At 49.1% G+C, this 21,527-nt stretch overlaps 2 protein-coding genes across 6 annotated transcripts; one reads left to right on the top strand and one right to left on the bottom strand.

Moving 5' to 3' along the window:
- The first annotated feature begins 501 nt into the window (after nucleotides 1-501).
- Nucleotides 502-11,563, top strand: GDPD2 (glycerophosphodiester phosphodiesterase domain containing 2). Of its 5 annotated transcripts, XM_064368914.1 has the most exons (17): nucleotides 502-804; nucleotides 1,457-1,518; nucleotides 2,402-2,515; nucleotides 2,779-2,882; nucleotides 3,155-3,248; nucleotides 3,445-3,504; nucleotides 3,766-3,864; nucleotides 4,043-4,136; nucleotides 4,262-4,407; nucleotides 4,533-4,615; nucleotides 4,710-4,860; nucleotides 6,994-7,215; nucleotides 7,416-7,564; nucleotides 10,154-10,301; nucleotides 10,423-10,505; nucleotides 10,754-10,782; nucleotides 10,876-11,563. In XM_064368914.1, the coding sequence occupies exons 3-17, from the start codon at nucleotides 2,411-2,413 to the stop codon at nucleotides 10,926-10,928; spliced, it is 1,620 nt and encodes a 539-aa protein (XP_064224984.1). In that variant the 5' UTR covers nucleotides 502-804; nucleotides 1,457-1,518; nucleotides 2,402-2,410; the 3' UTR covers nucleotides 10,929-11,563. The 5 variants fall into 5 exon arrangements, with proteins under 5 accessions (XP_064224984.1, XP_012330477.1, XP_012330478.1 ...); XM_012475054.2 differs by lacking the exon at nucleotides 1,457-1,518; XM_012475055.2 differs by lacking the exons at nucleotides 1,457-1,518; nucleotides 2,402-2,515.
- LOC135271525 (uncharacterized) lies at nucleotides 4,756-13,138 on the bottom strand. The gene is made up of 3 exons (XM_064368916.1): nucleotides 12,512-13,138; nucleotides 11,698-12,083; nucleotides 4,756-5,334 (listed from the first exon to the last, which is right to left on the bottom strand). Exons 1-3 carry the CDS (start codon nucleotides 12,792-12,794, stop codon nucleotides 5,329-5,331), a joined length of 675 nt encoding a protein of 224 aa, XP_064224986.1. The 5' UTR covers nucleotides 12,795-13,138; the 3' UTR covers nucleotides 4,756-5,328.
- Nucleotides 13,139-21,527: the final 8,389 nt, after the last annotated feature.

Here is a 21,527-nt window from a genome sequence, read left to right as displayed (position 1 = left end):
GTCTCGATCTCCTGACCTCAGGTGATCTGCCCACCTCCGCCTCCCAAAGTGCTGGGATTACAGGCGTGAGCCACCGTGCTGGGCTGCAGCTTCTTATAGATGCACCTTACCTTACTGAATTAGAAGTATGAGCTCAAGAGGGGAGGGAGCCTAATGAACCAAGGCTGTACTCCCAAGGAGCTTGAGACGAAGTTAGACTTCCTCTCTCTCTCTTTTTCTCTCTTTCTCTCTCTCTTTCTCTTTCTCTCTCTCTCTTTCTCTCTCTCTCTCTCTCCTCTCTCTCTCTCTCTCACGCGCACACACACACACACACACACACACACACCACATGCCTTTCCAGTGGGCTGGCTGGGCCCCTTCTCCTCACTGCCAAGTTGCAAAGTTGTGTGGTCACCTCCCCCACAGCTTCCCGCCTGCCTGTGCCCTCAGCCCTCACCTCCCTGAGCCAGGACAAAGCCCCGGCAGTGACTGGGAGGGGAACAGGAGGAGGGATAGAGGGATGGGAAAAGCTGCACAAAGGAATTCCTCACCCCAAGCCCCCTGACCGCCAGCGAGTAAAGAAGCAGATTTGTTCTCCCTCCCCTTTCCTCCCTCCCATCTTCCCACCCCGGCTGTGCCCAGGCCACAGAGCAGCTGCAGGCCTTGGGAGAGGACCCACACAGCCTCCTGTAGGTGGCAACAGTGCCACCTGTTTGACTCAGAGGGCTGAACCGAAGACTGAAAAAGGGAGGAGGCAGACCACTCGGAGAGGAGCTGGGAAGCAGTGCAGAGAGCAGAGCGGAGTGGAGCTGCCGCTGAGCAAAGGTGTGAGGGTTTGGGAAGGCTGGGGGGGCTATAGGCGGGAGCTGTGGAGCAGAAACCAGCTCCATCCCTCAGGGATTAGGCCCGGGGATTGAATGGCACCTCTGTCAGCTCCCCTACTTGGGGTTTTCAGGCTGCTCAGACCCTGATCCCATCCTACAGACAGCTCCTGAAGGGAGGGGTACTCTGGAAGGCAGTGTCTGGGGTGCAGGGGTAGGACCCCAGGGGAGGCAAGAGCTTAGGGCAGGCTATCAAAGCAGCTCCAAGATGGGCAGAGGCAAGGGCTTCCCTTTGGGTTGGCTTTTTACCGAGAAGGGTCTCGGAAGGGGAGAGGTTTCCTTCCCCCAGCTCCAGCTCCTCACCCCTACCCTAACCCTCCTTTCCCAAGGCAGCATAAAGAGGGCAGTTCAGAAGCAGCCACAGCTTCCTCCTTACCGGACCCAGCCACTGTGCACCCCTCTAAGATTCCACAGCCTCGGGGGAGCTCTGAGGACAAGTGGTCCTGTCCGTCAGCCCACACGCACAGAAGCTCACACACTTTGGGTGTATCCAGGGGCTCCTTTACATACTCAAAGCCACCTAAAATCGTATTGTAATGACAGCCAGTTGTGCAAACACACAAACGCTGACACGAATCACACACCCTCTCGTGTAGAATCAGTCACGTATCCAGCCACGTCTGGGATCAGCTCAGTCAGCCAAACCCAGAAGCATAAGGTACAGGGGTCCGCTGCCCTAAGACAACCACACCCCGCATACACACCTTTGCCCTATGTTGGTTGTACTTTCACCAAAGCTAACTTAGAGGGTGGGGCTCCTGAAGGCGATTCTGGGCTTCTGGTTGGGGTGGGGGGATGACTGGGCAGGAAAGGGCAGGACTTGAGGGGGAGGCTTTGGATTCTGAAAATTCAAAGATTCCTTTAGAAGGCTGGGAGTGACCCAGGCAACATATTCACCTCAAGTCTTCCTCTTTTTGGCAGTGCCCTCTGTCCCCTGGGAGGTGGGCACAGAGAATCTTTCAGTCAGGGATTTGTGATCTGAACAATCTCCATATCCATAGCAACTGGCCAAGTAGCTGGGTCTTCCATAGCCCCAGGTCAGAACTGGAAACTTTGCTTCAGGTTACTCCTGCTTCCTGGGCTGGAAAGCAATTCAACATGGGGCTGCCTCCAGCTCGGCCAAACCTGCTTTAACTTGCTGAACTTAGTTTGCCCCACCCTGGGCAGTTTCTCTTGAGTGCCTAACTCCAGGGCAAGCACTCCATCCCCAGAGGTGTGTGCTGTTAAATGGGGAGGAGCTGGAGAGAGTGGGTATGCACCATGCCCCAAAAGAGGCTGGACCTCTTGGGTGTCCCATGGACTCTCCAGATACCAAGATTAAAGGGAAAGGAAGGCTCTGGAGATTGTCTCCCATTGCCAGGCTTGCAGCTGGGGCTGCTCGGCCTCATCCAGTCTGGCACTCTGGGCCTGCCCCGTGACCTCCGTTGCTGAGCAGCAGCCCAGGCCTCTGCCCCTCCCCCGGGCCCCTCGGATACACTTGGAGGGAGGCTGGGATCTGCCCTCTGCCAGGGTCCCTGATGGCCGAGTGTCCCTTCCCCCAGGCCTTCACCATGGCCGAGTCCCTCGGCTGCTGCTCCGTCTGGGCCCGCTGCCTCCACTGCCTGTATAGCTGCCACTGGAGGAAATGCCCCAGAGAGAGGATGCAAACCAGCAAGGTGGAGTAGGGATGGAGGTGGGAGGCTGAAAGTCAGAAGGCAGATGCCCATTGGAGGGGATGAGAAGGCCAACTGTGCTCATAGACAGCTTGGGGGAAGGGGCTCTCTCTCCCAGGAAGAAAATCTCCCTCAAATATGGAAAGAGCTGCCCCCAAGCAGAGCAGCCCAATATGAGGCAGGCAGCTCCCTTCAGCTGCCACCCGTTGGGGACCCTGAGCTTGAAGTAGGTATTGGTTGTGAGCTTCTCTCCTGCCCCTTTGCAGTGCGACTGTATCTGGTTTGGCCTGCTCATCCTCACCTTCCTCCTCTCCCTGAGCTGGCTGTACATCGGGCTCGTCCTTCTCAATGACCTGCACAACTTCAATGAGTGTGTCATGGATTCCCTCCTGCTTCCCCAGACTAGCTCTCAACCTGCTCCCCACCCTGGGACCCCTGGGTGCCCCATTGTCAGTCATCCACCAGCCCTGCTTCTCCTTGGAAAATCCCTCTACAAAATCTCAATCCTCGGAGCCCCTGGCCCCTTGAGGGGCTTTCTCCTCACTCCCTTCTAGTCCTCCTGGATCCACCCATCCCGACTCCCCTCAGGCCACTATTGACACCGTTTCCCCACCTTGGACACCTCCCTCTCCCCTCCCACAGATTCCTCTTCCGTCACTGGGGACACTGGATGGACTGGTCCCTGGCATTCCTGCTGGTCATCTCTCTACTGGTCACATATGCATCCTTGCTATTGGTGGGTCCAGAGGCCACTGGCCTAACCCCCACCTCAGCCTTCCTTCCTGCTTAGTTCTAGCTCCCTATTCTCATTCTGGCTACTGAGGGAGGGGGCTAATTCTTGCATAGGAGGGAGGTACTAGCCTGGGAAGCCCATCTCAGTAAACTTGCTCCCCTCTTGACGCCCCTTATGTCCCACCACCCTCTGCCTCCAGGTCCTGGCCCTGCTCCTGCAGCTTTGTAGACAGCCCCTGCATCTACACAGCCTCCACAAGGTACAGTAGGGATGGGAGTGCGTGGGAGAGGGAACCACTGGGCCCAGCACTTGGCTGGTTATTTGCTGAGGACCTCACTTTTATAACCCCAGGGGGTCAAATCCAGGACCCCCTCAGTAAGTATTTGTTGAGTGAAAGGAGGAAAGCACATGTGTCAGGGGAAGGGAAGGGTCGGGTCCCGTCTCCATAGAGTGAAGGAGCAGCGCAGGCAACCATGAGCCCAGGTTGACCAAGAGGCCCCATTCATCCCTGGCCCCCCAGGTGCTGCTGCTCCTCATTATGCTTCTTGTGGCCGCTGGCCTTGTGGGACTGGACATCCAATGGCAGCAGGAGTGGCATAGTTTGCGTGTATCACTGCAGGTGAGTGGCCAATCTCCAGTATCTAGGTGGAAGCCTTGGCTTGCAGCCAACCCTAGAACGTATCTTGCTCCTGTTCCCTCAAGACTACAGGTAGCTCTAAATTCCAATAGTCAGGCCCTAAGAGGAAAGTGGGGAGGGGCCTTGGAGAAGAGCCCACCTCACCAGCTCTTGTCCACAGGCCACAGCCCCATTTCTTCATGTTGGAGCAGTCGCTGGAATCACCCTCCTGGCCTGGCCTGTGGCTGATACCTTCTACCGTATCCACCGAAGAGGTGCCAACGCCGCTGCCCCCCTCACCCTTGCTGGCCACTCAAGCTCTGCCACCTGCACTCTCTGCCTCTGTCCCCAGAACTCTCCCCTTGTCCATTCTTAAAAGCCTGTCCCTCGCTCCCCACAGGTCTCAAGATTCTGCTACTGCTCCTATTTTTTGGATTTGTCCTGGTCATCTACTTGGCCCCCTTATGCATCTCCTCACCCTGCATCATGGAACCCAGGGACTTACCACCCAAGCCTGGGCTGGTGGGACACCGAGGGGCCCCCATGGTGAGTGTTGGACAGAACGCTGGGAGGGTAGGGAGGGTCTGTTCCCCTGTGCTATAGCGGCCAGGCCTGTGGGTTCCCAGGCTCCCACCCTCCCCTGCTACCTCATCACTGATTCCCTTTCCCAGCTGGCTCCCGAGAACACCATGATGTCCTTGCGGAAGACAGCTGAATGCGGAGCTACTGTGTTTGAGACTGATGTGATGATCAGGTGAGGGAAGCTGGGGCTTAGGGGACCTGGGGGGGCTGAAGGATATGATGATCAGCCCCAAAGCTTGGCCCTCTGACACCCCTTGTACCCTCAGTTCCGACGGGATCCCCTTCCTCATGCATGATGAGCACCTGAGCAGGACCACGAATGTAGCCTCTGTATTCCCAACCCGAATCACAGCCCACAGCAGTGACTTCTCCTGGGCTGAACTGAAGAGACTCAATGCTGGGGCCTGGTTCCTAGAGGTGAGGACAGCCTCTGCAAAGAGGCAGTCACCTGCAGGGACACTCAGAGAGGGCAGAGTTCATTCTGTTGATAAGTGTTTGCTCAGCCCCGTGCTAGGCAATGAGAACATAGTCTGCGCTCTCAAGTCACTCCCACCTAGTAGAGAGTCTAGGCAGCAGACGATTCAGCAAACCTAGAGCAATAAAAACATTTTCCTGCCTGGGAGAGAATCAGGAGTGGATTCATACAGTAGAGGATGCATTGTGTGAGCAGCATGTGACATGAGAGTCTCCTCCTAAGATGCACAAAGCAGGGAATGGGAACTCGATCAGACGGAAGAGGACATGTAAAGCCCAGAAGTCTGAAAAAGGGTGTTTCCAGGAATAAAATGTGGCTGAATGTAACTGACAGAGACAATTCATGAGAGTGGTAGGGAGCAGAGGCTTGGCCTTGAAGAGCTTCGAATGCCTGGCCCAAAAGTGTCAACTTCAATCCTGTAAGTGGTAGAAAATATTTAAAAGGATATCAAATTTTTTCAGTTCCTCTTTTCCTGATTGTAAAAGTAATACATGTTCATTGTAAAAAGTAAAATGTCAGAGAAATAAGAGAAATAACATAGAAATTAAGTCTCCCATAATCCAATCCCTCTGAAATATTCACTGTTAACAGCTGGATACACACACACACACACACACAGACACACACACACACACAGACACACACACACACAGTCCTGACTTATGAGGTTCCACTTAATGATTTTTTGACTTTATGATGATTTGAGATTGATACACATTCAGTAGAAACTACACTTCAAGTACCCATACACAATTGTTTTTCATTTTCAGTACAATATTCAATAAATCACATGAGATATTCAACACTTCATTATAAAACAGGTTTTGTGTTAGATGAGTTTTGCCTAACTGTAGGCTAATGTAAGTTCTGAGCAAACTTAGGGTAGGCTAGACTAAACTAGGATGTTCAGTAGGCTAGGTATATTAAATACATTTTTGACTTCCAATCTTTTCAGCTTAAAATGGGTTTATCAAGACATAACCCCATCATAAGTCAAGCTGCATCTGTATACATACACACACATATACACACACACACACTCTCTCTATTTTGCACAATAGAATCATTACGCAGACTGTTTTGCAATTTGCTTTTTTTCCATTTAACTCTTTACATCATATTATACCAGAGTGATTAAGAGCAAAGGATGTCTGGGTTTGAACCCTGGCTCCACCACTTCCTGGCTGTGTGACCCCAGGCAGCATTTCTTAGTCTCTCTGTGCCTCAATTTTCTCATTTGTACAATGGGAATAATAACAGTACCTACCTTGTAGAATTATTGGGAGGATTATATCAGTTCATGCACATGAAGTACTTAGAACAGTGCCTAGCACATAGTAAGTACTTAATAAGTGTTAGATAGCTAGCTTTATCCATGTCAGCAATTAGGAAGTGAGGTCACTCATTGAGAATAAAGAGAGGAGAGTGGCAGGGGCTTGGAATAACACTAGAGGGAATGGAAGAGGGAGCAAATCAAGAGCAAGTAAAAGGATTGCTAAGCAGTGCTGAGAGCAAAAAATAAGGACTCCAGTGCCAACAGCCCACATTGTGTACTCTGCCTATGGCGGTGCTCAGCCCCCAGTTCTATAGGTAGAAGAGGCAGAAAATTGTAGAACTGAGTCAGAGTCTGGGAGATGTAGGGCAAGTGGAACAAAAAGGAAGCTATGGAAAAGTCGTTCAAGCTGTCGACGGACCATGGGTAGGGGATGTAGGTGCAGCTAGAAAGGGGCTGATGAACTAGGAAGAAACCAAAGGGTCAAGATTGCAGAGGTCTCCTCAAGACCAAAGAGAAGGTGTAGTGAGGAGGAGGCGGAGGAGGAAAAAAAGAAAAAAAATTTAAAAAAAGAAAGCAGTTGTGGTGAGAGAGAGGAGGTTAGAAAACTGGAAGGGTAAGAGGTTGAGGTCCCAGAGTAAGATGTTAGATGGTCTGGAAGAAGGTCACAGTTTGGAAAAAGACCCTCGCTCAGAGGGGAAAGAAGCCGGACACCAAGTGGAAGATATGAGTGAAGATAATGAGGATGGGGGCAAGGCCTGGAGGCCTCTTCTGGTCTTGAAATAATTGTCTTTTCTTATAGAGGCGACCCTTCTGGGGGGCCAAACCGCTGGCAGGCCCTGATCAGAAAGAGGCTGAGAGTCAGACAGTACCAGCATTAGAAGAGCTATTGGAGGAAGCTGCAGCCCTCAACCTTTCCATCATGTTCGACTTGCGCCGACCCCCACAGAACCACACATACTATGACACTTTTGTGATTCAGACATTGGAGACTGTGCTGAATGCAAGGGTGCCCCAAGCCATGGTGATGTTGCCAGGACACCCTCTCCCTACCCTGCCTTCCCTAGGCCATGATGATGACGATGATTTTGAGACTGTCCCTGGCCCCAGGGCCCTGCCCCAGCTCACATATCCCATTCTGTGGTCAAACCTCTCTGCCCCTGTCCCTGCCCTTGGAATCCCGAGGTCTTCCCCAGCTTCACACCCATCCTTCCTGAACCACAGGTCTTCTGGCTACCTGATGAAGACCGGGCTAACGTCCAACGACGGGCACCTGGAATGCGCCAGATATACGGACGTCAGGGAGGCAACAGAACTGAGAGGCCCCAGTTTCTCAACCTCCCCTATCAAGATCTGCCACTATTGGATATCAAGTAAGTGCTTGAGGAAAGGAACCAAGGGGATCACATGAGGCTTAATGGCAGGGAAGAACGGAGAGCAAAGCTTCTTCATTCACTCATACAACAAGTATTTATAGAACACTTGCCGTGTATCAGGTAGTATTGTAGGCTTTGGGGACACAACACGAATAAGACAGACAAGGTTTGTGCTTTTGTGGAATGCATGTGCTACTGAAAGAAACAGACAATAAACCACTTAACAAAATACATGCATATGGGAAAGTGCAAAGTGTTATGAAAACAAAACTGAGAGATGTAGAAGAGTGGTTAGGTTTGGGAGTGATGGTCTGGGGCAGGGAGGTGGGTGCAGCCACATTAGGAAAACTGGTTAAAGAAGTGCTATCTAAGCTCAGACCTGAATGGTCACAAGGAGCTAACTATGAGCTGCAGAACGGAAACAGCAGCCTAATGAGCAAGGGGAAGGGGAAGCTAGATAAGCAGGCAAGGGCCAAATTGGGTAGGACCTTGTAGGCGACGAAAAGGATTTTATTCCACAGCAAAGAGTTCAGGGTAGGAGAGCATGAATGAGGGGAGAGCAGTGGGAGAGTCCCAGATGTGAGCTGAGCCCCAGAAACTGACCCAGCTGAGCCATGACAGACTTCAAAGCATGTGGTTGCTAAAGCGTCTGATAAGTTCCTTGTGTTCAGAGAGAAAAATGTGAACTGAATGATAGCCCAGTTATCATACATATTTCTTTTTTAATTTGAATTTTAATTAAAAAAAATTTTTTTAGAGATAGGGTCTCATTCTGTCACTGAGCCTGGAGTGCAGTGGCCTGATCACAGCTCACTGCAGCTTTGAACTTCTGGGCTCAAGTGATCCTCCCACCTCAGCCTCCTGAGTAGCTAGGACTATAGGCACAAACCACTATGCATGGCTAATTTTTTTTTAAAAGAGAAAGGTTCTTACTACATGCCCAGGCTGGTCTCAACCTCCTGGCCTCAAGCAGTCTTCCTGCCTTGGCCTCCCAAAGTGCTGGGATTACAGGCATGAGCCACTGCCCCCCTCAGCCTCCCAATTATAAGCACGAGCCACCTCACCTAGCTACATAAGTATTTCTTTACCCAAGTTATCACCAAAGAAGAAGACATGACATAGAGTTTGGCCCTCACCTTAGTCTTGTCCTGGTCAACATCAACTGCTAATCAACTGCTGATCGTGTTTCCAAAAGATGTGAATTGGTAATGAATACACCGATGATGGAATCGAGACCCTGAAAATTCTAGGTGCTGTAAAAAGATAGGTCAAATCTAGCAAGATGAAGCTGGGCACGGTGGCTCACAGCTGTAATCCCAGCACTTTGGGAGACCAACGCGGGTAGATCACAAGGTTAGGAGTTCAAGACCAGCCTGACCAACATGGTGAAACTCTGTCTCTACTAATTATACAAAAATTAGCTGGCGTGATGGCGTGTGCCTGTAATCCCAGCTACTCAGGAGGTTGAGGTAGGAGAATCACTTGAACCTGGGAGGCAGAGGTTGCAGTGAGCCGAGATCAAGCCACTGCACTCCAGCCTGAGTGACAGCGTGACTACGTCTCAAAAAAAAAAATCTAACAAGGTGAAATGCAGCAGGGACAGATTTAAAGACCTCTATTCGGGGCCCAAAAGAATTTCGGTTGCACAAAGACCAGAGAGGAGACACTGGCATCAACAGGAACATGTGTGAAGAAGACCAGGGCTTTGAACAGTGTGCATAGTTAGTTATCAGTGGGATGTAACATTGCCAAAGGCTAAGCTGACTCTGGGCTACCTGAATACAGGCACAGTGCCCAGAAGACAGGAGGAGATAGTTTTGCTCTATTCAAAGCTGACCCAAGCTGTCTGGGCATGGTGGCTCCCACCTGTAATCCCAGCACTTTGGAAGGCCAAGGCAGGAGGATCACTTGAGCCTAGGAGTTCAAGACCAGCCTGGGCAACATAGCAAAACCCCGTCTCTACAAAAAAAAAAAAAAAAAAAATACAAAAATTAGCTGAGCGTGGTAGTGCCCACCTATGGTCCCAGCTACTCTGGAAGCTTGAGGCGGAAGGATCACTTGAACCCAGGAGGTCGAGGTGGGAGTGAGCCAAGACTGTGCCACTGCACTCCAGAGCAAGACCCTGTCTCAAAAAAAAAAAAAAAAAAAAAAAAAAGGCTGGTCCAAGCCCATCTTGGATATTATTTTCAGAGACAGGCCCCATATTTTCAAAGGAACATTGATAAATTGGAATAAGATCATATTAGAGAAGCTTGTAAGGGGAACAAAATAATAAGAGTAATGGCTGAAGGAGCTGGGGCTGTGGGGCCTAGAGAAGAGAAGGCTCAGGGAGACAGTGCCTTTGCTCAGGACCCAGGGGAGAGACACATTGTGTGGCCCCAGATGGTAAAGCTAGGAGCCTTGGGTGGAATCCACCAGAAGACAGAGTTCAGCTATGAAAGAAAAATCACTGTTGGTCAGAGGCTGCTATACAAAGGCAGAACTGATACCTCCTGGGCAGATGCAAGCACAGACAGGGGGCTGCCTTCCATGGCCTGTGCACCATGATTCTGGATGTTCCCTATCTTTTCTTTCCCACCTTCGCAGGGCACTGCACAAGGATAATGTCTCAGTGAACCTATTTGTGGTAAACAAGCCCTGGCTCTTCTCCCTGCTTTGGTGTGCAGGGGTGGATTCGGTCACCACCAATGACTGCCAGCTGCTGCAGCAGATGCGTTACCCTATCTGGCTTATTGTAAGGGCTCTGGGACTGTTACCTTTTCTCTTCTTCTCCCATCCTGGTTTTCCTTAACCCTGTTCCTCTCTTCTTATTTCCCCCGACATACTACCCTTGGGGCCTTTTCCTATTTTCACAGACCCCTCAAAACTACCTAATCATGTGGGCCATTACCAATTGTGTCTCCACCATGCTGCTTTTGTGGATCTTCCTCCTCCGAAGGTGAGTGCTTTGTGCCTCAGCTTTCTGGGTCCTTACCTTCTCCAGCGCCCTGGTGATGAGGCTGCTTCAGACTCATATATGCTCCCTGGGGCTTGGGGTCTGTTTAGTTCCTTTGAGATTCTTAGGCCCTTCCTTATACTATCAAATTGGCTTGAATGTGGGAAAGGTAGTTGGGGGACGGGGTGTGGGGCTGGAAGGGCCTGCTTGAAGCTAGCTGAATTCACAATGTGAAGCTTTTCTTCCCACAGGAGATTTGGTAAGAAGAGAGAGAAAACTGGTAAGAACTTTCTCCCCTCATCTCCTGTTTCTCCTCCTGTAGCTTTTCCCTTGCTTAACTCCCTAGATGACCCACCCTCCCCCTCCTCCCCAGGCTTAAAAACAGCAGTGCTGCTGACAAGGATCAACAATTTCCTGACGGAATGAATGCCCTGCCCTGCCTCCCCACCCAAGCCAGTCTACATTGCCCAAACAGCAAGGGTGGGAGACTGGCTGAAGTGGAATGTTTTGGGGGTGGTGGGTTGCAGTCGGGGGAGCTTTGCCAACAGGAGGTTTTGAACCATGAGAGCCTTCTGCCCAGATGATGAGCATTCCCTAAACTGCTATGGAATCTGCTCCCCTTGGGGTTTTGACCTGAGGTGTTTGGGAAAACAGTGAGTCATGAGAGGTTTCTCCCCAAATGAAACTAGAACAGAGGAAGTAAAAGGGAGATTGCTCGGATAATGTCTCAGACTTGTGTGCACCTGTTTTTTGCACAGAAGGCACAGGGTGTGTCGGGGTGGGATAGCTTGGAAGAGGGACTGAAGGAGATGACAAAATGGTCTTTCCCGAAGAACTATAAGAAGATAGAGACACCATCGCCACCCCACGATATACTGTCTTCCCCGACCCTTGCAACTTAGCTGCTTTCCTGCCTAGAGACTAGTTGCTGAAGAGCCCATCTAGCCACGTAATTCCGTGCTTACAGGTGGCTTTTTGCTGTGGGCAGCCTTTTCTTCAAGGCAGGTTGGTTCCTGTATCTTGTCTTAATCTATTACTCAATGAATGTAATCTCCATTTGGTCACAGCCTAATCTTTTCGGTTTAGGGGCTGGGGAGAGGAGGCACCTTCTATCTAGGGTTGGATGAGACACAACCTTGAGGGGCCATCATGGGAAGATGGGAGGAAGTGGGTTGGAGGTAGGAGGATGAATGACCTGCGGCAATGAAGGACCGCGGGAGGCCCGCGGGAGAGCAGCCGCCTCAGGGGGCGTCCGGAGGCCAGGCACGCGGTGCAGGGTTGCGCTGTAGCTCCACCTTGTGGCCACCCGCCCCAAGAGGAGGGCCGCATCCGTCGTCGCCGTGACGTATTTGCTGAATGCCACCTGTTTTCCGTGCCGCCTGGTGACTCGTGTCCTTGACTCAGGACTCCGAGGGCAAGGTCCGATTTTCACAAATTTTCGCTCCTCTGGGCTGCACGCAGGGTCCAATTTCCGGCCCAGCCTTCCCTTCGAGGAGCAAGTTCTCCAATGCGTTTGCGGTCGGGAATCCCTGGGCTCCGCGGCTGAGTTGGCCAGTGCGGAGCTGACCGAGGATGAAGAGTCTGGTAGAAGCAGGGAGGGGCTAAGGCAAAAACGGAGACAAGAGGGGGCTCTGTGGTAACCCCACAGTCTTCCGCCACACCCACATTCGACCTAGTTAGTATCTTCACACGGAGGGAAGTCGAACTAAGGACTTGGCCAGGTCGGTAGGTCCGGTTCTCGGTTCCTTCTCTCGCCAGACTGGGACCTGGGGCAGCACTGGCACCTCGGGACAAGACCCGCTCCCCGACCCTCGGTTACCCCGCAACCGCGGGAACTACAATTCCCAGTGAGCCCCGGCCATTTCCGGTCTCCTGCCGGACGCAGGCGAGTTTGAATCCGTGTTCCCGCCCCCTTCTCCCGGGCCCACCCCTTCCCTTTCTGGCCGCCCCGCCCCCTCCATGCGCATCCCTGCACATTTGGGCTCCGGAGGCCGGCCGCGCCCACGTACCTGGCCTGCAGCTGGCGCGGTGGGCGGGGGTGCCAACGTGCAACCCGCGGGGAGGCTGGAGGCGCGCAGGGAGCGAACGCCGCAATGAGTGCTCAGGTCCTGGTCTTCCTGGAGGTCCACGCCGCTGTGTACCGGGCAGGTCTCTCCCACACTCGGCCTTTTTGAGCTGCGTTTCCTTACTTTTCCCGGTTCCGGAGCCATCCCGCTCTGTCAGGCTGGCTACCAACTTTAGCTCTAGGGCCCCCAGTCTGCCCGATACTGCCAGGCTGTCACCTCTCAGCATGTACCTCCTCCCCCATCCCTACTTTTCTGTCCCTTCCCAGTTTCCCAGCCTCGCAGCCTCCTCCTCCCCTCACTGCCCAACCTCCCCCGAAGACCTCCAGCATCTCCATCCCTGCATCCCCAGGCTCTCGCCTCTCACACTCTCAGCTGCGGTCCTCTAACCTGAGGGCCCCCCAACCGAAACGCCAGCACCTAGCCCCAGCTTCTAACCCCTTACTCCTAGCCCCTAGCCTTGAGTATGCAGCCCTGAGCCTGCCACCGGAAATCCTCACTCTCTTCCCAGGAGAACTGGACGGCTATAGCGGCTTAACCTCTATGAGGCCCTGGGTTGGAAACTGACACTGACAAAAACTTAAGGGCGGAGGACCCGGGGGAGCTGCTCATTGGGGTTCGGATGTAGTTGCTCTTCGTTATTTTTAGCTGCTGACTCACAGCTCCTGGCATCCGGGTTTGGGGCTAGCAGGCTGGGCTAGGGGGCTATTAATAGAGCAGAAGCACAGCCCCGACCCAGTTCAGTTTGGAAACACAGAGAGCAAGAAGCGTCCCCTGCCACCATGTCCTGTGGAGATGTTGTGGACTGAGCAGTGGCTGGGCCAGATGCTCTCTGGCTGCCAGTTACCTCACCCTGGTATCTCTACCTTGAAACTCTTGAGGGAAAGCCCACGAGGAGACTCCTGGGCACAGCTCTCCCCTAAGCTTGCCATGGCTTGGGGCTCTGCCACAATCAAGCTTCTGTTGTACTAGCTGAGAGGGAAGAGATGTGTCCCAAGTGGAAAGATTGTTTTGGTCATGGCCTTGGCCTGCCTGGGCCCACTCCTGGGCGAGAATGCTAGGTTGCTAGAAGGAAAAGTTGTGGATTTCTGGTCCCCCACAGCCTTCATAAGGATGGAGTGCTTCAGCATTGTCCTAACACAGAGGGCACAGAGCTGGGGATTCCCAAACCAGACACAGAACTCAGAAGCTGCCATATTCTGTGTTTACCACACCCCCACCCCACCATTCTTTTTATTTCTTTACATTTTGTTGGGCTCTGTCCCTACTCACAGGGATTCACAGACCTCATGATCTCTCCCTTGTCTGGAGAGAAACCGAGTTAATGAAAGCCACTGAAAACTTGTCCCCAATGAGGTATGAATGATCCTTTATATATTGTCATTCCCATGGGACCTTTTTATTTTAATGGGCAAACGTAAGAGTTTCCTAATGTATACATTGAGAATCGTGGGGAAATCTTGATGGACTGATCAAAATTATTCCCACGCAAGCTCGATTTGCTAGAATTCCCATTGACTAAGGGTGCACACCCACGACAGTGCTCCTCCCCTCCTTGCAAATCAGAAACTTCCGCCTTCAGTCTCCAGCCCCCAGATGAAACCACATTTGGGGCAAGAGTGATCGTTTCGCCACACACAATACGGAGGTCACCAGTGAAGCTCTGTTTTCAAGAATGAGCCCAGCTTATCAGACAGCAGCGGACTGCGCGGTCCCAGCCCCGTCTATTTGCTGAAGGAGCAGGAGAGGCGGTAGAAGGAGAGAAATAGTCTCTCTGCTTGAAAATCCCTTCCTGAAGTCCTCCATCGCCTGGTCGCCAAGCAACCAGAGCCGCCTGCAGCCAGTGTGGGGCTGCTTTTGGTCCGTAGGGGGCGACTGTCTCCCTGGGGTCTCCGGCTGGATCCCTAGCAGTTGGGAGGGAGGTTCCCTAGTAAAGTGTCACAGTGTCTCAGCGTGGCTGACCTCCTCCCAGCCTTGTCAACCCAGTCCAGTCTGAGCGGCAGGGAGCCTACAGAATGGGGAGGAGCTCACTATGAGTCTGAAGGGATTTTGCTCACAATCATTAAAAAATGAAGAGAGAGGAAGGGTGGGAGGAAGGGAGGAAGGAACCTGTTAAAGGGGACAGGGCATAAAAGGGGGTGAGGGGGGATGGGGCCTGAGGAGGGTAGTTTGACACTCTCCATTCAGTTCAGGCTTATCAATGCTTATTTTTCAATCAGAGCAGTTCAGAGGTTGAAAGGAGTCGAGCAATCTCTGTTGACAAACTGTTGAGCATATAAAAGACTAAGCTCCTGGGTAACCAGCCTAGCCTATATTTGGTCATTAAGGAAGATATTCATTCATTCATTCGACCATAATTAACACTAACCCACTACGTACCACGCGGTGTACTAAAATCCTCACGAGAACACTGTGATTATTTCCTTTTCACAGATTACAGTACCAAATCTCACAGAGGTTAAGTAATGTCCAAACTCACAAAAATAATGATTAGATTGGGTCTGATTGAGCAATCACTATGTGCCAGGTTTAGGAGTACAGAAAACAATACATTTCCTTTTTCTGCCTAATGAACAGTCAGTCACCCTTTGGGACCAAACTGAAAGTATCATCTCCTTTGTGAAACTTTTCTTAAGTCCCCTTCTCCCCAACAAGTAGAGTTGATAACTTGCTTTTCTATACACCCTTCTGAAATAGCACATTTCACAGGTATGGTCATGACCTGCTTCCATATTTCCATTTATCTCATTTTGAGCATCTTGGTGGCAGGGTCTGTGTTCATCTCCAATTGGATATCTAATAAACATCCCAAACTCAACATGTTCATTTCTGAACAGCTGGCCTTTTCCCCCAAAAATGACCCCTCCTAAAACTGTCCTCGTTTCAGTTGATGGCTATTTCACATTTCCAATTGTCCACGCAAAAAATCCTTGGAACCACACCTCGTATCCAGTCTGTCAGCAAATACCGTCAGCTCTCCCTTCAAAATACACCCAGAATCCAACCACTTGTCATCATGGTGGTCATCATGCTACCACGCTGGTCCAAGGCACAACCACCTCTCAGCTGCATCACTTCAGCAGCTGCCTGACTAGTCTCACTGCTTCCACCCTTGCCTCTGTGGCCTATTTCTCTGCAAAGAAGCTATACCAATCCTGCTAAACCCCAGTCACGTCATGCCAGTTCTCTGCACAAAACCCTCCAATGGTACTCCATCTCTCTGAGAGTAAAGCCAAAATCTTTACAATGGTCTACAAGATCCTCCACAATCTAGTCCCATATTAAATCTCTGATCTCATCTCCTGGCATTCTTCCCCTCCCTTACTCTGTTGAAGCCACTCGATTCACCTTGCTGTTCCTTGAGCAAGCCTGGTGCACTCCTTACTAGGACACTTTGCACTCCTTACCCAGGAACTTTGCACTGGCTTCCCCGTGCTAGGTTTACTCTTCTGCATGGGTCACTTCCTCACCTTCCTCAATTCTTTGCTCAAATGCCACGTTCTCGGTGAAGCCTACCCTGACCAACCTATTTAAGATTCCCTCTATTTTAATTTCCAGCTTACAGTAAATACAGGGTACAGTAGTCCTCCTTTATCCATGGAGAATATGTTCCAAGACCCCTAGTGGATGCCTGAAACAGCAGATAGTACCAAACCCTATATATACTATATTTTTCTGAAGTGATAACCAAGATGGCTACTAAGTGATTTATAGGCGGGTAGTGTATGCAGTGTGGATACACTGGACAAAGGGATGATTCACATCCTGGGTGGGATGGAGCAGGACAGCACAAGATTTCATTACATAACAGCATACAATTTAAAACTTATGAATTGTTTATTTCTGGAATTTTCCATGTAATATTTTCAGACTGCAGTTGACCATGGGTAACTGAAACCATGGAAAGTGAAAACCACGAATAAGAGGGGGAGTCCTGTATAAAGGAACGAGATAAATGACACCATGAAGAAAAAGATAAATCCAAAAGAATTGACTGGTGCTCTTCAAAAATTCAATGTAGTTAATTTTTTTACAAAAGAGGGAAAACTTCCAGTTATGGACCCAGTTAGAATAGACACACTTCTCTATTCCTCAGATAAAGTACGGGTAAAACTCTGGACACTATGTATAAGACAAACATAAGAAGACTATGAAAGAAGAGGAAGGGGGCAGACTAGGAACCCCAGTGACCTGAACTCAAGGTTATGAGTTCCCTGGGTTTTCTTGTTGCCTCAAATATTCCAGACCAGGTACTGGAGGAGCCAGGAGGCTGGAAATGCCAATGGACACAGACAAAAAAAAAAAAAAAAAAAAGCAAACACCAATAACTGGCCTGTTCTCTCTAGCCATAAGCCCAGGAAATGGACAATTTAGCCAGACAGAAAACTCTTAGACAATAACCACCCACTGCAACCACACCCCACAGAAAAAAGACTGCAGCTGCACCCAAGCCAGCAAAGGTCAAGTGGAGAACCCACATTTTCACTCTGGCCAGGCTCCCCCATACTCTCTGGGGTAGTGTTAGAGAAGGCTGAGTAGAGAGCCTAAACTTCCATCCCTGTGGGATAACAAGACCCCCTTCCTGTTCGGTGGTATCAGTGTCAGAGGAGGCCTGGAGGTGAGTCAGGACTATCACCACAACGTATCATTTAATGAGGTTGCTAGCCTCCCTCTTCCCTCCCCAAATCTCTCCCCCTCCTGACTGTGGTGTTAGTGGAAGCCCACCTGGGGAACAGTAAAAAGGTACTTCTGCCCCTTCCAGCTTGGGAGGCAACAGTGGAGGCTTAGTAGGGAGCTGGAATTTTCATCTCTGCACAGTAGAAAGGAGCCCTCACCTCACATATCAACCAAGGTCAAGGAGGGAACTAGAACTTGAACCTCTACCTGGCAGTAACCAGGCAGTGGCCCTTTCCTCTGATGAAAATGGTGTCAGAAGACGCCTACCAAAAACAAAAGACTTAAATGAAATCCAGAGTCTCATACTATAATATCCAAAAATTCCCAGGATGCAATAAAAATCACTCCATATCTAAGCCCAGCACCTATAGTCTCAGTTACTCAGGAGGCTGAGTTGGGAGAATCACTTGAGCCCAGGTTAGCCTGAGCCACAGAGTGAGACCCTGTGTCTTAAAAAAAAAACAAACCACTCATTATACCAAGAACCAGGAGACCCTCAACTTGAACAAGAAAGAATCAAGATGACAGATTTCAACTATCTGACAAAGACTCTAAAGTGACCAACATAAAAAAAAAATGCTTCTGTGACCAATTACAAACAAGGTTAAAACAAATGAAAAAAAATAGCAAGTTTTTCAAAGAAAAAGAAATGACATATAAGGAAGGATCAAATAAAATTTTAGAACAAACTATAATAACCAAACTAAAAAACTCAATGGATGGGCTCAAAAGGAGGATGGAGAGGACAGAGGAAACAATCAGTGAACGTAAAGATAGAACATTAGAAATTACCCAATCTGAACAACAGTGAGAAAATAATATACTTAAAAAGAAATGAACAGAGCTGGGTTCAGTGGCTCATGCCTGTAATCCTAGCACTTTGGGAGACCGAAGTGGGCAGATTACTTGAGCCCAGGAGTTCAAGACCAGCTTGGGCAACATGGCGAAACCCTGTCTCTACTAAAAATTCAAAAATTAGCTGGATGTGGTGGTTCACACCTGTAGTCCCATCTACTTGGGAGGCTGAGGTGGAAGGATCATCTGAGCCTGGGAGATCAGAGCTGCAGTAAGCTGTGATTGTGCCACTGCACCCTAGTTTGGGGTACAAAATGAAACCCAGTCTCCAAGAAAAAAAAAATGAACAGAGCCTCAGGGATGCTTGGGACTATAACAAAGGACTTAACATTCAGGTAAAATTGGAGACGTGGAAGAAGAAGACAAAGAGCATGGGGCTAAAAAAAATTACTCAAGAAATAATGGCTGAAAATTTGGCAAAAGACATAAACAAATAGGTTCAAGAAGTCGAACAAACCCCAAATAGGGTAAACCCAAATTCATCCCAAGACACATCATAATCAAACTTCTGAAAACTAAAGATGGGAAACTTGAAAGCAGCAAGAGAGAAACAACACCTTACCTACAGAGGAAAGGAATTCAAATGTGGCCAGGCACAGTGGCTAACACCTGTAGTCCCAATACTTTGGGAGGCCAAGGCAGGAGGATTACCAAAGGCCAGGAGTTTGAGACCAGCGGGCAACATAGTGAGATCTCGTCTCTACTAAAAATAAAAGATATTAACCAGGCATGGTGTGTGCCTGTTGTCCCACCTACTCAGGAGCGTGCTTTGGAGGCTGAGGCAGGAGAATCACTTTGAGCCCAGGAGATTTGAAGCTGCAGTGAACTATGGTCACACCACAGCACTCTAGCATGCAATATCTCGTGAAAATAACCTTCAGAAATGAGGGGGAAATCAAGACATTCTCAGACAAAGGAAAGCTAAGAGAATTTGTCACCAGCAGACAAAGAATGGCTAAAGTAAGTTATCAAAACTTACAGATGAATAATGGAACCACTTCCATGTAAGTTTCATTACATGGAAATGGTTCCATTATTCATCTGTAAGTTTTGATGTAATGAAACTTACATGTAAATGGTTCAGAAAAAGGTATAGATAGATAGACAGACAGACAGACAGATAGATAGATAGATAGAGCATTAGCTGGACATGGTGGCACACAGCTGTGGTCCCAGCCACTTGTGAGACTGAGGTGGGAGGATCACTTGAGCCTGGGAGTTTGAGGTTGCAGTGAGTCATGATCACGCCACTGCACTCTAGCCTGAGTGAGCAAGACCCACTCTCCAAAAAATATAGATAGATGGATAGATAGATAGAGCAAATATAACGAAACAAGTCAAAACAAGTCAAATTGTTGACTTGATAAGGAAGGCATACAGTGGTGTCCATTGTACTATTGCTCCAATATTTTCGTATGTTTCTAAATTTTCATTTTCAAAAATGTTGGAGAGGATGTGTGGAGGGTAGATATGTGATAAAGCAAGCATAGCAAAATGCTAATGAGAATCCTAGCTGGTGGGTAATTGGGTGTTCACTGTAAAATTCTTTGAATTTTTCTGTATGTTTGAAAACTTTCATATTAAACTGTGGGGGTAAAGAACTTGAAAAAAAAATCATAACTTGGTGTCCTCCCCTTGCATTCCAAATCCATCTTTACTGTGCTCTACTTTTTCTTTTTTTTCCACAGCACTTATCACCATATACACAGCAGGTCTTTGAATAATATTGTTTTCTTCAACATCATTCTGTTATAACATTGATGAGGAAAAAAAAACCAAACAAATGATTCCTGGCCAGGGCCACTGTTTGTGTGGAGTTTGCACTCTCCCCATTTATGTGTGGGTTTTCTCTGGGTACTCCAGGGTACTGCGCTTCCTCCCACATCCCAGTGCACATTAGGTGAATTGGCTTGTCTAAATAGTCCCAGTGTGAGTGAGTGTGGGTGTGTATGTGAGCGCACCCTGTGATAGAACGGCATCCTGTCCAGGATTGGTTCCTGCCTTGTACCCTGAGCTGCTATGATAGGCTCTGGCCACACTTGACCCTGAACTGAAATAAGCAGATTGAAAAATGAATGAATGGATGGATGGATGGATGCATGGATGGATGGATGGATGGATACAAATTATTGTAAAATAAAAATGTATAAAGTAGTTGATAATCATACACATGCACAATAAACTATGAGGTAGGAAAGTGCTCCTTGGGCCCACCATATTTGTGTTTGGTTTTGAACTGCGTGGTAGTAGCAAGGTGCTCCTTACGATTTTCATTTTGCATATATTTATTGCTTGATTGAACCCACTACCACTTCCACTGCTGTCACTCACTGATTCACCAAAAATTGGGTAAATAATTACTTACTTGTTTTCATTAATCTTTCTATATGTATGCATAGCTCATTTATTTCAATGTTTAATATTAGAAGTGTTTTAGGTCTTTATTTAGAAGCTTGTGATGTTTTTGTGATCAGAAATATGCCAGAGGAACTTAGCTCTTGTTTATATTAATTAGCCTATGGTAAAGTTGGTCTTGTTATACATCGTTTCGCTTGAAGTCACAGTTTCCAAGGACCTACCAGTGATGTTAAATGAGGACTTACTGTACTACATAATTCTCTTGTTTATTGTGTTTATTTTTGTCTGTGTCCTCTCACTAGGAGGTAAGCTCCCCAAGGGCAGGGATTTGTTCTGTTTGTTCTGTTTGGTTTATTGCTATATCCCCAAATCCTACAACAGTGTCTGGCACATAGTAAGTGTTCCATGAATATTTGTTGAATTAAGAATGAATCTCTGGGCTGGGCGCGGTGGCTCACGCCTGTAATCCCAACACTTTGGGAGGTTGGGATCATCTGAGGTCAGGAGTTCGAGACCAGCCTGGCCAACATGGTAAAACCCCGTCTCTACTACATATACAAAAATTAGCCGGGTGTGGTGGTGCGTGTATGTAATCCCAGCTACTCGGGAGGCTGAGGCAGGAGAATCACTTGAGCCCAGGAGGCAAGGGCTGCAGTGAGCCAAGATCGCTCCATTGCACTCCAGTCTGGGCAATGGAATGAGACCCTGTCTCAAAAAAAAAAGAATGAATCTCTTATGGCTTGGCGAGGTGGCTCACACTTGTAATCCCAGCAATTTGGGAGGCCAAGGTGGGTGGATCACTTGAGGTCAGGAGTTCAAGACCAGCCTGGCCAACATGATGAAACCTCATCTCTACTAAAAAATTACAAAAATTAGCCGGGTGTGGTGGCAGGAGCCTGTAGTCCTAGCTACTTGGGAGGCTGAGGCAGGTGAATCATTTGAACCTGGAAAGCTGAGGTTGCAGCAAGCCAATATCACACCACTGCACTTCAGCCTGGGTGGCAGAATGAGAATCCACCTAAAGAAAAAAAAAAGACTCTCTGTATCCTTAATACCTAGGTCAAGGTCTTGC

This window comes from Aotus nancymaae, unplaced genomic scaffold (assembly GCF_030222135.1).
Source record: "Aotus nancymaae isolate 86718 unplaced genomic scaffold, 86718_ANA_hifiasm-v0.15.2.pri h1tg000081l, whole genome shotgun sequence".
Classification (NCBI taxonomy): domain Eukaryota; kingdom Metazoa; phylum Chordata; class Mammalia; order Primates; family Aotidae; genus Aotus; species Aotus nancymaae.
The sequence above is the reverse complement of the archived record's forward strand: the minus strand, read 5'-3'. Positions and strand labels throughout refer to the sequence as shown.